At 36.8% G+C, this 16238-nt stretch overlaps 1 protein-coding gene across 1 annotated transcript; it reads right to left on the bottom strand.

Annotated features, from left to right (window-relative positions):
- Positions 1-1258: 1258 nt before the first annotated feature.
- LOC110817713 (ubiquinone biosynthesis COQ9-like protein) lies at positions 1259-12712 on the bottom strand. The gene is made up of 6 exons (XM_022046365.2): positions 12301-12712; positions 11633-11740; positions 2525-2686; positions 2263-2434; positions 1855-1928; positions 1259-1775 (listed from the first exon to the last, which is right to left on the bottom strand). The coding sequence occupies exons 1-6, from the start codon at positions 12607-12609 to the stop codon at positions 1695-1697; spliced, it is 906 nt and encodes a 301-aa protein (XP_021902057.1). The 5' UTR covers positions 12610-12712; the 3' UTR covers positions 1259-1694.
- Positions 12713-16238: the final 3526 nt, after the last annotated feature.

Here is a 16238-nt window from a genome sequence, read left to right as displayed (position 1 = left end):
CGCCGCTGGGTTTCGGCTGTGTTTTCCGGCCGTTTGGCCGGGATTTTGGCTCCGATTTGGCCACAGGGAAACTCAGCATTGAAAAATGAGCCGGGGGTATGAAATTTACCTCGATCAGCGGTCGGAAAACTCCCCGGTGCTGCGGCGGGTGGCGGTGGCCGGCTCCTCCGGCGTCTGGTTCGTCTTCTCCGACGAGGGCAAACGGATAGGGTTTTTGTGGTCAGGTGTGGGGGTTTTATTTATACCTTTTTACCTTTTAATCACAGCCGTCCATCTTGATTAAATCTGAACCGTTCGTACTTGATTGGATCTGGGCCGTCCGTGCACGTGCATCTAGGCCATCCGTGCGTACGCTTGATCTGGGCCGTCCGTGCGCGCGGGGACGCATCTGGGCTGTCCGATCGCGCGCACGCGGATCGCCCACGTGGCCTGTTCCCGGGTCGACGTGGTCTTGCCACGCGGCAGGTCCTGGTTGGCTAGGGCTGCTGACTGGACCGCTGACGTGGCTCTGACGGGGCACAATTTTTCTAAATTGCGTTTTAACCCCCCAGTTTCCGATTTTCTTTTCAAAAATACCCATAGAATCTAAATTTTCACCTATTTTTCTCAAAATCAATTTCAATTAAATCCAAATAATATTTTTACCCAATTTTATCATTATTATTATTTTATTTTTATTAAATTAAATTAAATTAATCAATTAAAATTTAAAAATTATAAAATAAACTAAATAAAAAAAATTAATAATAATAATAATAAAATTTTAAAATTAGTGGACGTTAAAACCATTCTGACATTGGAATTGAAATGATTACATAGTGTCCTCATGGCCATGGCACAAAATTTTTCAGTATACTTCATCTTTTTTTCTTTACGTACTCTTTTTTTTTTTTTTTCCAGGTCTGTAGCTTTTTTGCTTTTACATGATAAATTAAAATAAGCCACAAATTTTCAAGCTTTTAAATAAAAAACTTCTAATAAAAAATCATTCCCATTTATTTGCAACAGCAATTGACTTCCGAATCTGAACAATAAATAGTTAAAAAATTGGATTGCAAAAAAAAAAAAAAACAACAAACAAACAAACCTACCTGACTGCTGACAAGTAATTCTGAAGAATCAGTAACAGCAATTTATTTGTTGGTTAAGAAAAGATTGAAAAATAAACTTTACTACCCATTAATTTATTTTTTAAAAATAAAAACCAAAATAAAATATGCTTCCAATTAACTTCTTGGAAATAAAAAGACCAAAAGAATAATAATAATAATAATAAATAAAAGCATCAATTTATTAGTAACAAAAGGCTAGATGTAAAAATCCCAGTATCCACACAAAAAAACAAAAAAAAAAAAAAAAAAGACAGCTCGCTAAACTTAATGGTAACGTCTTAAAAAAGATTACCATTCCCATATGGCAGCTCCTCATCAAAGTAAAACCACGCATGGTGTTAGTTCAACCCAGGGCAGCACAGAATTCTCCCCCAATTGGACTAAATATGCCCAACTAAAGAAGACACTTGAAAGGACCAGCAAACCACCATCGAAGTGAAAATATCTGCTCCAAGATTCTGTCCCCAGTGGAAGCTATAGATAATGGCAAGACAAGCAATATACTTGCGTAAATAGTAGGATTTTCATAAGTTACCCAGAGAGCAAACAATATGCTTCCTTCGAATAATCCATAATTGGTTGTCATTTCGGAAGAACATTAGTCAAAAACTTTTGCAAAGAACTTCCCATTCCCGCACCAACAGCTTCTGCCAAGTACGTTGCCTGTACCAAGTATAACTCCCTCAGCAAGGAAATAAAGAAAACACAAAATCAAGCAACAATAGAAACTTGAAAAACCTACTTCTTGAATGGTCTTCTTCATATCAAATGCATCTTTCACTCGATCTTCCAAGAAAGCCCATGTGTCACAAAATTCTATCACGAAACAAAAATTCAAAATTAAAGCTCCTACTAGTATGTGAAATATTCTTTAGTTTTTATTTTCTAAGTTCATGTATATATATACATGTATTTTATTCATAAAAATATGTAAAATTGTATATTTGTGAAATAATCAAATTGCAAATAAAACAGTTTTTTAGAAAAATACTAAAAATAATATTTAATAAATTTCTAATCTATCATAATCTTTTACTATTAGTTATTGTTAAGAAACCTATATGATTTTGGAATAAAATATAAATTAAGAAAATTAAAATTAAGAAATATTTTAAACAGAACTTAAATGTTGTCAAAGAATGAAACAAACCCGGGGAGCTATCAGTCAACATGAAAACCTCAGTTGTTGAGTATATTCCTCCAAGTATAGTGCGTTTCACATACCAATCTATGTCAGAGCCCTCATCACCTGCAGCATGCCATATCTCATCAACCAGCATAGCCCGCTGCTTAAAGCTTGTCGATATATTCTGTGGGTGTGCCTGTGAAGACAGCAAGGAACCAATATTCTCAAGAATTCAAGCTCCACAGAAGCAAACAACCTAATCAGAGAAAGAAGCCAAAGATAGTACCTGGATGCTCAAAGCTTGAGGCCATTTTGAGATATAAGGAGCTTGCATTTCTAGTCTAATTCTAACAAGCTTGGAGATATGCTTACTTGGAATCAAGTTCTGCAAGTCCTTGCCCAGGTCAATTCTATCAATAAGCTTTTGTAAGCACTCATCCATGAAAAACTGAGCACGGAGAAAAATAGATGCAAGTCATTATCAAGATCAAAACAAGAAATGCAAAAGCTTTTTGATAGAATTAACAGATCTCTTTTTTCTTTGGTAACAGCTAAAAATCATTAAAATGCTGCAACAGGATCTCAAATATGCAGAATATGTAGAATAGCTGCAGCCGGGAATGAAAGAAAACTGAAGTCTTGTTTCGTTCAGAAAAACAAGGATGTAATGTAATAAAACGATTGTGTAATCTAATATTTATCACATTCAAATATTTGATTATACAAGGAGAAAAAATAATTTTTTAAAATAAAAAAAAAGAAGATTTATTAGGAAGAAAAAGAGGAAAAATATGATGTTGACCCAGAGGATAAGGGATCCCCCACTAAAGAATCATAAAAACAAAAGGAAAAAGAAATTAAGGTAATAATGTAATACTTCTTCAAAAAAAATTAATAAGGTAATACTGCAATCATATTTGTATTATTATATCTTACTTATTTAACATTATTTTTAATGCAATAAAAATAGGTAAACTAGAGCATCAGCTTCAGGCTCGATTTTGGAACTACCTAGACCTCATTTCAGGCACCATCTTAGGACCAAAACTAGCTACACATGACCCCAGGGCACAATTAAAGGCACAAAACAGGCCCCAGCACAATTCCAGTACAGAACCCGAGCACACTATCAGACTGAACCCATCTCTGGTGCTTCCTGAGACCAGAATTGCCAAACCACGTTAAAATTCTTTCTACTCTCTCTCCATTGCTTTTATTTTAATCTATGTACATCGTCTCGGTGATTTAACAACACAATCCTTCAATCTACAGTGTTCAGGAATAGCATATGGCAATTATTGCATGGAGAAATTTCAGATTCCACTTTGTCCTCTTATGTCATAGACATCCCAAGAGTTTAAGTTTGGTTCATCAATCACTTCTAAAACAAAAGCGGCGCTTACAGCAATACCAGGCACAAACCATTTCCTCATAATTAAAACACAATCATTTCAGTCTCCTCTTATCAATTTCTCTTGGCTTCAATGCTTAACAAAGAGCAATCAGGAAGAAGAAGATAACCTATTTGTCACCTGGAACAGTTCTCTGATTTTGAAGAATCACCCCTTCTTTTATATAATCAAGTGAGGCTTATGGCAGTTGTAAACTAAGTGCTTCATGCAACTCAACCCCCACAAATATTTAATCTCATATACCACTAACAAATATTTCTGCTTCTTGATCTAGTGTCAATGAACTAGCACGAGTGACCAAGAGTTCAAATTGGTATTGATATTTTGGATCCAACTTGACAAAGTATGGATAACTCCCCAACTTATTGCTAAGATTGGCAACCAAAGGTGCAGATTATTCTTCTATTTAAATGCCTCCCAAGAAACTGATGTTTGTTGCATACCAATTTCAAGAATCAGAGTTGCACATGACCTTCTAAATGGAAGGAAGCATGTCCTAACTCTTCTTCTGCGGGTGTTTGTTGATGCCTAAAGAGATACTCAATGATTAATCCAGCATGATGGATCACTGGAACCATCATAATGGACAAAGTCCTATTTTGAAAGTTTAGGCACCAGGGTCAAAACAGCAGCATCCTAACTGATGCTTAGATCACCTTGTCATTCCTTTTGCTCCCTGTTAATGCTACCTTCACCATGTTTCTATCTGCAAAACAGGCACCAAATGATATTTGGTCAATATATCCAATCTGTCAGCCAACATTGGATGTTGTATGTCCAAGGTTGCAAGCTCCCACGTCTGCACCAATTAATCATTCTTTCTTCCAAAATGGCATGGGTGTGATTTTCCAGATACACCTTCAGAAAGCCATCAAATTGCTCTTGGAAAGGATGTAAATCTCCCATAGTACTAGGCTCTGATATCAATTTGTTAAGGCACTTACTCTGTTATCTTGTTATGGGTCTTTTAATATAAAGCTCAGAAGTCAAAAAAGATGAATACTTAGTAGTATGAGCTCATCCAGAGAGAAACCAACAATTTCCAAGAGTATGAAAAGTACCCAAGAATCTTTTGCTGAAAATTCTTCATTGCCTTCTCTATTCCTTACAGATCTCTTGATAATGTATTAGATTCAGACTCTCTGAGTAGATTAGAAGTTATAATACTTCCAAGTGCACAACTGCTCTACTATTTAATTGTCTACTATTATGATTTTAATAACTTTAGGATTTTATTCTAATTAAGTATTTGAATTTTTCTATTCTTATTAGCATAGTATTTTTTTAAGTCATATTTGGCAAATGTTACCAAGGACTCATTATAAATACCTTTTAATCTCACCTTTGCGAGGAAGCCAGTCATTCAACAGAGTTCTATGAGAATCTTCTGAATTTTCTGTTATACGATCTTTAAGAATCATCTTAATTTTCTGTTATATGACGCAATCAAAAGCTTAAATGTGATGATGCATGATGCAATCAAACCTCAAATGTGATGCTTAAACATAAAATGTGATACTAAGAAACCCTCAGTGCATATCTAAGTTCTATTCCAAAATATAGATAGCAAATTACCTCTGGTTTATGTTAAGAGCCTAGCATAAAGGCAGGAATAAATTCAAAGGGCAGACCTGCATGAGAGTTTTCTTTGGAATGTTTCCTTTGGACGTTGCTTTTCATTTCCTTGTTGCATTTTGTTTTCAGCAATTTCTATTCTATTATGTACTAGTGTACTAGGTTGTACTGGCTATAGTTGTATTGTCCTGTGAGGGAATTTTACCGCTACCTTCTTAATTGCTGAGACAATAGTATTTAGATGCTCGCTGAAATCAATGAGAAAGCAGACTATTGTCACTATCCCCCCCTACTCTTCTCCCACTCTTCAACCATTATTCTCTCTACTTCCACTCCTTAAATTTCTCCCATTCTCTCTCGTTCTTCCTCCTATTTCCGGTGCAATTGTTGAAATCCATGAGCCAGAATCCTGACAACTGATATCAGAGCTTGCCGAACCTATGCTGACTGCTTCCTCCACTGTCAAATTAGCTAAGAACAACAAACAATATCATCCTTATTACATCCAACGTCTTTATATAGGTAAAAGAGAAGGTTAAAAGTGTCAATAACAATCTCCACAACTATGGAGATTCGGTGAAAGAGAATGTTAAAGAGTGGAACTCTCAATCAAGTATCTGGCTTTATCCTTAGGGATAAACTATAAAGATGAGAAAACATGGGATCCAGTGGTGGAGAGGTTCGAAAGAAAGTTGGCGGGTTAGAAGAGAAACTTTTTATCCAAGGGGGGGAGATTTACCTTTATTAAGAGTACGTTAGTGAATCCACCTATATATTACATGTCTCTTCTGAACAATCCCAGTGAAGGTAGTTAAGAAATTGGAATCTATTCAGTGTAGGTTCTTTGGAGCGATCTGGAAGAAGGGTGAAATTATCATTTGGTGATTTGGAAGGAGGTCAAAACACCTATATCTCTTGGTGGCTTGAGGTTGAGACCCTTTGTAGAGATGAATATGGCTCTACAAAGGAAATGACTATGACAATTCATGAAAGAGAATGGTACCCTTCTGTGGAGAGTGATTGAGACAAAGTTACAGTACTGATAGGAGTTGGTTGTTTAGAGAGGTGACAAGACCGCACGAGAATGGAATGTGGAGGAAAATTAGAATGACTAGACTAAATTTCAAGAATGCATTAGGTAGAGTGTGGGTAGAGGATTATTTCAAGAAAAAAGAGTGTGGGTAGAGGAGATCGAATTAAGTTTTGGCAGGATTCCTGGCTTGGAGGAGTTCGCAAGGATCAATTTCCTCATATTTATCTTATAGCACGGTACAAGACCAGCACAGTTTATGAGGTGTACATAGATAACGGAGGGAATAGTGAGTGGATTGTGAATATAGTGAGAAATCTAAATGATTGAGAGGTGAATGAGTATGATCATTTTTTTTTTAAATAAAAAGTAAGGTAGATATATATATATATATATATATATATGAACAAGGCACCAACCGAGGGGGTACCACTCATTTACAAAAAGGATTTACAACCGTGTTAGTGTATCAATGACATCTCCAAAATCTACATTACTGATAATGTCATGACTAAACGATGTTGACTCAAAATAATGTAACCACCTATTTTTCAATCTATTGATACTACTTTCAATATTGTCGAAAACCCAACCATTCCTCTCCTTCCATATAACCCAAAAAACTGTCAATGGAATCAAGTTTACAGATTTATTTTTTACAGATAGCCCATCCCACAACCAAATTTCCTCTCTAACAAACCCAACAATTACCCACTCAATACCCAACAAACCATAAATCATATACCACAAACTGTGCACAGTTGGACACCACAACAAAAGATGGTTGCAATTTTCCTCAGCTTGAAGACAACAGATGCAGCCATTAACCAGGATCCTTCCTCTTATTTTCAGTTTATCAATTGTCAAGATTCGTTCCCAACAAGCTTCCCAAGAAAAGAAAACAAAACATGGGGGGAGCTTTCATTTTCCAGATTTGTTTTGCCAGGAAGATAACCCTACCCTCACCATTCCTTCTACGAAGAAATTTGTAGTATGATCGGACCGAGAAAACTTCGTTATTCCCAAGTTTCCACCAGATTTGGTCCTCACACATAGATACCTTCTGCTTAACAAGAATCTGCATAATTCTACAAACTCGCTCACCTCCCAATCATTCAAATTCCGGGAAACTTTGATGTCCCACACAGCTCTATCCTTCACAAACTGGACAACATTCTCCACTCGCAAGTTCTTGGGTTGAGCAAATGCTGAAAATACTGGGAAATAAACTTCTAAGACAACCCATCCCGCACCAATCATCCCAGAAGTAAATCCTGTTGCCTCTGCCCAGTTTCCATGAAAAACATTGCTGAAAATTAGTCCATTGCATCATAATTTTCCTCCACAGTCCTCTCCCATGAGGGATAATAATTCTACAGTCAGCCCTGCTCATCATGAAATTACCCCATCTTGAATGAACAATTGCACCTCTCCCATGAGGGATAGTAATTCTACAGTCAGCCCTGCTCATCATGAAATTACCCCATCTTGAATGAACAATTGCAACCACAAACTGTTTTCTTCTTTCAAGTATCTCCACAACCATTTGCCATGTAAAGCCATATTCATCCCCCCCCCCCCAAGTTTGGGAGGCTCTTTGATATTGTCCCATTTTACTAAATGGTATTTCCTATCACCATCATCATCATCACTCCAAAGGAATCTATATTATATTGTTTCCAATCTTTTCGCCACCTTGGAATGGATGGTAATTGTTGATAAATAATATATTGGGAGATTAGATAAAGTGCTCTTGATTAATATGTATCTCCCACCTTTAGAGAAAAACTTTCTCTTCCACCCAGAAAGTTTTCTTTCAAACAATTCAATCATCGGCTCCCAAGACATGAGATCTTTGTATTTAGCACCAAGTGGAATTCCAAGATATTTAAAAGGAAGATTTACTACCTTACACCTCAAAACAGTAGCAAACAGCCCAACATCCCCGCTACCACCGATTCTAGCCATTTCAGATTTAAATAAGTTTATTTTGAGTCCAGAAACAGCATGGAAACACAGAAGTATGCATTTTAGATGTAGTAGGTTCTTTATATCTGGTTGACAGAAGACCAAGGTAAAGACTAAGTGAGATACTTCGATGGTGTTCTCATTTTTTCCAACCGAAACACCTCTGATCAAATGAAGCTCCTTGTCTATTCAAAAGACCATTTAGAGCCTCCATAACAATAATGAAGAGTAAGGGAGATAGAGGGTCGCCTTGTAATAAGCCTCTAATCACTTTGAAAAATGTTGAGGGGCCTCCATTCACAAGAATGACAAAAGAAGTGGTTAAGATGCAATTCTTCATCCATATTCTCCACTTCAAACCAAAATCCATCCTAAAAAACATATAATCAACAAAATCCCAATTAACGTGGTTGTAGGATTTTTCCATGTCAAGTTTACAAACCAACCCATCCTTTTTGTTAGTCATAAGGTCATCAACCGTTTCGATAGCAGCCATTATAACATCAAGAATATGTCTACCACCCACAAAAGCATGTTGACAATCACCAATAACCACCCCCGACACCTTTGCAAGTCTCCTACCCAGCACCTTAGCAATAAGCTTATACATAAAACTGACTAAGCTAATATTGGTCTAAAAACCTTAAATTCCTTTGCACCACTTTTAGACTAAGCTTACTCTCCACGCTTAGACTTAATGAAAACACTGATCAACCATTATGGAACTTCAAGAGTAACAGTTTCTTCACAATCAAGTCATATTGTAATTAGTTGATTATGAATGAACTACTAGAGCTCAAATTCCCGTTTCAGCAAATATGGAAGATAAATGCTCCTACAAGTTACTTTCTCTGTATGGAAGGCAAAACACGGGTGTATTTTGACAATTGATAAATTGAGGAGGGAAAAAATTTTGGTGAATAAGTTATTTTATATGCAAAAGGGAGGGGGAATCTTGTGACCATATTATGCTTTGGTACCCCTTCATGCACAAACTATAGACAATATCCTATGGATTATTGAGGATTAATTGCCAATAGCTGGCTTAGTAAGAGATGAGATATTGGCCTGAAAAGGTATTAGCAATGGGAGGAAACATCTAGATCTCATCCCTCTTACTATTTTATAGATTTTGTGAAATGAGAGAATTAAAGAGCATTTAAGAGGGCAGAAAGGATTTTATTAGAGTTAGAGATAGATAACTCCATGTATTGGTTTTTTTGGTGATGGGCATCCGATTCTTTCATTGGAGGATTTTAGGATTCTTTTTTGAAATAAAAATGTATAGTATGTATTAATAAGGCACCAAAAAGGAAGTACCACCTATGTATAAAAAATTTAAAAATCGTGTTAGCGTATCAATGACATTCTCATCCCTAATAATGTCATGTTCTAAAAAATAGAACCAAAATAGTGTATCCACTTATCTTTTAATATATTGATACTATTCTCAACACTATCAAAAGTCCACCATTTCTTTCCTTCCAAATGATCCAGAAAACAGTCAAAGGAATCAAGTTAACAATATTTTTTTTTTTTACATATAACCCATCCCAAGCCCATATTTCTCCCTCAACAGACCCAATAACAACCCAATCAATCCCCATAAGGCCGTAGATCAAACACCATAAGCTGTAAACTAATGGACACCATAATAAGAGATGGTTACACGTTTCCTCAGCTTGCAGGCAACAGTAGCAACCATTAATCATCACACTTTCTCTAATTCTCAATTTGTCAATAGTTGAAATCCTCTCCTAGCAAGCCTCCAAGGATTTTAGGAATTTTATTGATATACTAACTGACTTGTAAATATTTTCGTACATGGATAGCAGGCCCTTGGTGCTGATGAAGTAATGATATAGTATACTTTTTATTTCAAAAAAAAGAAAACAACCTCCAGAACTAGACAAGTTGGGCAGCTGAAATTACTATTATTTTTACAAGTTGAAAACCATGGTCGCAACTTCCTCTAGCCACCATCTCTAGACCCATGAGAGGGTGTACTAGAATCGTCACAGGTTAATAACTTCTGGAGCAAACCTCACTTGGAAATCATCTTAAACTAACAAGAGAGCACAAGTCACCACTTCCTTTGGCACAACCAAACTCCAGCACCAAAAGGACCAACAGAAAATAAAATGCTATACCATTCTACTAGAGAGATTTCACCTCATCCTATCAAAAAGAGTTAAGGTGCCACCTCATACTTCAAAGAAAAGAGGAAAATGAAAAATTTTAAAAACAAAAAAAAAACAAAAAGGTACAATCAAGATACAAAAGATATTTAACTTTTAGTATTGTGCCAATAACTAAATAATTGACTCAGCTCTTTGTTGTTTGAGAAACCTTCCATAGGATTTTGGGTGTCAAAATTTTGACATGAACCCAACTAAGGATAAAAACTCAAACTGATAACTCCAAATCTAATCTAATAGTAAGTCGTATGGTTCTAGGAATGTTGCATTTACTTGGTGCTAGGGACATTTAGAATTTCATCTCGGATGAGACTTTTTTAGTTAGAGGACTTGATACTACCACTTGGATTTGGAACCTATATGTCGATGCTTGCTATTTGAATATTTTGTTCTAATAGTATCTTTGCTTTTTTGTTAATTTCTTTTTTCATTTCTCATCAAACAAATATTGATAGTATCCATCATATTCAAGATTCCCCTAGATATTGGGCTGCAGGTCTCTAGTTTTTTCAATTGCTCTAACATCTTTATATATAATAGAATGGAGTACTAGAATTTTCCGAAAGCACATAAAAAAATGGACTTTATTCCTTGTACAATACAAAATAAATTTAATATATTTCTAATCAAAGAAAAGGAGATATTAATAAAGTAAAAATTAAAAAAGATTAAATAAGTCTCGCCTCTCTTAGAAAGGGAATGAACAAAATTTTTTGATATTATTTTCAATGTCAAAGAAAGAGGAAACTCTAAATAAAATAGTGAATTTGATGGAATATTAGATTTTTTTCATACTGGGATGTCATTCTCAGAGTTATTTTCCTTGTTTTAAGCATTTCCTACTAAGATCCCAAGTCTCCAAGTGGGCCCTCTTGGCCACCCGGGACCTTAGATTTTTAGAGAATCCTGCTCTTGTGTAAAATAGAATCTAGTCCAAACATATATGCCACAGTTTTGGCAAGGCAGGAGACTGTAAATCCTTTTTCCCCAGTCCAAATCTGGTGTGTCATTCACAATCAAGGGTGAAGGATTTCTCAAAAAATTAAGGATTAGTAGCCTAAAAACTTTTGGTGCTTGGAACAGTCATCCATCAGAACCAAATGGCCAACAAAGAGCACCAGCTATTGACTACATAGAATTAAAACCTTAAAAGTAATTGCCTCAAGGCTTTGACAAGGGAGAGAAATTAATAGATAAAGAAGAAAGCACACCTCAACTAATGCTGCTTCTTTTCTATGAAATGATCCAATTATCGAAGGAGATATACAAACATCCCTTGCACCTGCGATCATGGCTTCTTCAGTCCATCCTAGCCTCATCTGCATATCCATGTAGTTAGCAATTCATCACAATTAAGATACCAAGACATTGTCTGCTCTCAGATGTATGAACATATAGTTTCCCCGAAGTCATTTTCTCCTCAACCTTCTTTTTTTTTTCAATTGTTTTCTGTGTCCACCAAATGAACCTAAGGGAGCCAATCAAACATAAGAGCTATCCACATGAAAAATGGGACAAAAGAGGATGTCACTTCAAAAAGAGGTAGTGTTGCATATGGTAATTTATTTACCACTGAAAACTTAAAAACGCCAATCGCAATTATGGTGTAAAGTAACTTCCTCATATTTCAGCACCCAAATAAACAAGCTAATGCATATCATACCAGTAATCTAAACTTCAGCTGATTATAATATGCGTCAACTTAAGTTATAACAGTATATATCCTCCAACTAAAAACAATTTCAAAACCATACTGATTAACATAACCTGATAATTGCGCACCATAACATAAAAAAAATAAAACAAAATAAAATAAAATATTCAGAATTAACATATTAAAATTGGGAAAAGAAAAAGGGAAAATAGTGAGTGTACGGACTACGTGACCAAGAGATGCCTTAAGCACTCGAGCTTGTTCGTCCTGGTATTCGACTCTTGGTCTCCGCCTCTCCTGGCGCGGAGGCCCCTCAGCTGATGAGGTTGACGTGGATGAAGAATCTGAAAGAGTAGGATTTATGGGGTCTACATGAAGGGTTGGACCAGTGGGTGATTGGGAATTTGTAGAAGTGGAAAATCGCAAAGAGGGAGTGATTGAAGCCTGGAGATTAAGGGATTGGACGACACGGACATTGCTGAAGTTACTTGCCGTTGCACCGGCCAGAAGCCGCCTAGCCGCTGTTCGGTACATTCTCGCCTGTGTTGCACTGCGAGAGCGAGGAGCTTTGGTATCGATCGAGACTGTTGCTTAATTGCCACGTATTCTGCATCTCAGGACCACGTGTCGTGCCACCTGCCACGATTTTTTATTTTGGCCTTTTCCGGTTGACGCCCTTCTTTTAGGCTAATAAATGTTTGTATTAATTAATTCTTTTGTTCAAATCTTCACTGCCTATAAAAAGGTGTGGAATGGAGATTAAACTAAAAATCGTATAAAATCAAAACAATGTTTTAAATTTAAATAAATCTAAATATAGAAATAATTTATTTATTAATTAAACAAAACCAATTATGTTCATCAATGTAAATTGTAACACCTCTAGAAATCCAAAAGAGAATATATAATAATTTAAGTGCAGAAGCGAAATAATAAGTTAAAATTTATATTTCTTACACAATAATTTAAAAATACTAAACAGCATTACGGAATTAATTCTCTGAAAGAAACACGAGAAATAAGAAAAGCAATGAAAAATAGAAAATATTTAGAATCTATTAGCAATTTTTTTACAAATCGGGCTCTAGAACCAGGTACTCTTGATCTGAAATAGTTAAATAAATGGTGAGCTACACTATTCTAATAAGAATATCACAATATATCACCGGTACATAAGCAAAGGTTGATATAAAATCAAAACAACTAATGGAGCACTAAATTTAACAAATTCATTTATCAATCATAAAATCATTTACCGTTCACTTACCATAATGAAATTTATGAAAACAACCTATAGAAACAATAATATCATACATATCATAACTTCATGAACAATCAGCAACATAGAACATATTATAAATTCATATCCATTAACAATAAACTAAATCATAATCGTTTCTCATTTCACCAGCCTATTAGTATCTATGGGGGTTCATAGGAGTGTCATTGCTACATGTAAACTATTTTCCTTAACAATCTCAATTACAGAGTTGTCCACATACCCGTCCGGTATGAGCACCAAAACATTAAACCTTAATACCCCGTCCGGTATGAGGGTGAAGTGGGTCGTCCCCATACCTCATCCAGTATGAGTGTCAAATTACCAAATCTCCATATCCCGTCCGATATGAGACAACGTTTACGGTAGGGTTCACTATATACCCGATCCGTCCACCATCTCCCAGGATATCTAGTAAGGCTGTCGTTCCATCTGTTTATTTAATCACACCACTTTCTTGTTTTCCTTTAGTCTCCATTACCAAATCAAACATAATCACATAAACAAATAAACATGCATAAGGTAATGCAATCATGTCTCAAATCCTAAATCAAACAGTAGTCAGGTAAGGCAACAATACATGCATTTAAATCATAAAATAGATAAATCAGATACTATCATACTTATAGACTGTAAAATAAATCAACAGAGAACAATGTTCGGTTCGAACTCCATTAGCAATCCGTAATTAATTATGCACATCTATTTAATTTGTACAAAATATCGTATTATTATTTATTTAAACTTTAATTCTATGATAGGGAATAGGGTGAAGGTCCTTACTCGATTTAACGCCAAAGAGCTAAGCGGTTTACTGCGCCTATGGGCGGTCTTTAGGTTCCTTGAATTTTTATCTGAATATTGAAACACGCTTATAGTATATACAAATGTTCCAAATAAATCCATAATAAGTCCCAAGTCCCACTCGGCCAATTTTAAAAATCTGGCACGGTGGCTTCGTCGTGCTCCAGCGACGACATCGCCTCCCGCAGCGGTGGTCCACCTCAGGTCGGTCGTTTTCGGTCGAATTTGGTCGATTTTGCATCGATTCCTGCGAGCAAACATGTGAAAGGGTCTCGGTTGGCAGAAAAAATACAAAAACCAAAACTCACCGACGCTGAGGCTCTCCGGTGCGACGGCTCCTCCGGCTCACGTTGCGGTTGGGCGTTTCACTTCGGTTAACCTGCATAGAAGCAAACAGTTATTATAATGGTAGAAAAATTACGCTAAACGGAAATCGAGAAAGGCCTCATTGGAGGCGATTTGTGAAATTCCATGCAGCGACACTATCGGGCTTTGTCGGTGTTTTTCGGTCAATTGGCCAATTTTTTCACTCTGATTTGGCCATGGGTGAGCTTAAAATTGAATTTCGTGCAAAAAAAATTTTTTTTACTTTTTTTGGTGGTCGGAAAAGGTTCCGGTGCGGCGGCGGGTGACAGCGGTTGACTCCCCGGCGGCTGGGTCGTCTTCTCCAGTGAGGGGTTCTGGCGGCTAGGGTTAAGGTTTGGTGTAAATGGGGGTTATTTATACCCATCTACTTTTGATCTGAGTCGTTCATCACGTTCGATCTGAACCGTCCGATCACGATTAAATAGGGAGTGAATATGAACCGTTCATCGCGATCCAATCTAGGTCATCCATCGCGATTCACTCTGGGCTGTTCAATTGCTTTTAATTTGGTCGTTCGATTGCGTTTAGGAGGGAGCACATCCAGGTCGTCCGTGTGCGCGGGAACAGACCTTAGTCATTATCGCGCGCACGCGGATCGCCCATGTGCCCCCCTCCCCCTCCGCGTGGCCTCTCACGTCAACACCTCTGCCACTTGGTGCGTCCTAGTTGGTTAGGGCTGCTGACCGAACGTCTGACGTGATAAATTTTTTAAAATTGTATTTTAACCTCCGATTTCTGATTTTTCTTTCAAAAATACCTATAGAACCCAATTTTTCCCCCTTTTTTTCTAAAATTATTTTCAATTTAATCCTCCATCAATTTTACTCCATTTTTACATTAAATTAAAATAAAAAAATACATTTTATTAAATAAAAAAATTATTTATTGATAATAAAAAAAAGATTTTGGTGGGTGTTACAACTTCCCCCACCCCTCCCCCCTTAAAAGAAATTTGGCCCCTCAAATTTGTCTCTTACTCTCAATTGAACAGCTAGAGATACTGGACTCTAAAGTCTGTTTCTAGCTCCCATGTAGCCTTCCTCGGTGTGTGGTTGTGCCATATGACCTTTACAAAAGAAATTTCCCGGTTGCGGTGTAATATGTTCTTTCGATCCATAATGCCGACCAGTATTTCCTCGTAGGATAGATCCTCCTTGAGTGGAAAAGGCTTGTGGGCCAAGACACGAGAGGGGTTCGGGTTGTACTTGCATAGCATGGACACATGAAACACATTATAGACTTTGAAAAATTTTGGAGGCAGTGCTAGTTTGTAGGCAGCGGTACCAATTCTGTCTAAGACTTCAAATGGTTCAATAAATTAGGAGTTCAGTTTTCCCCTCCTACTGAACCTACTGATTCCCTTGAAATGAGTGACCTTAAGGAACACTCGATCGCCTTTCTCAAATTCCAAATCTCTCATCCGGGTGTCCACATAATTCTTCTGCCAGCTCTGAGCCATCTGAATGTTCTTTCTGATCTTAACTATTTTGAATGTAGTCTCCTCTACCAGATCTAGGCCGAACAGTTTTCTATCGCCCACTTCTTCCCAACAAATCGGCAATCTGTATGAGCGCCCATATAACGTGTTACACAGAGTCATGCTAATACTCGCTTGGTAACTGTTGTTGTAGGCGAATTCTATCAGGGGTAGATGGTCATCCCAATGGCCCCCGGAGTCAAGGACACAAGCTCGGAGCATATCCTCAAGTATACG

This window comes from Carica papaya, chromosome 7 (assembly GCF_054855325.1).
Source record: "Carica papaya isolate Zhongbai chromosome 7, ASM5485532v1, whole genome shotgun sequence".
In the NCBI taxonomy this organism is placed as follows: Eukaryota; Viridiplantae; Streptophyta; class Magnoliopsida; order Brassicales; family Caricaceae; genus Carica; species Carica papaya.
The sequence above is the reverse complement of the archived record's forward strand: the minus strand, read 5'-3'. Positions and strand labels throughout refer to the sequence as shown.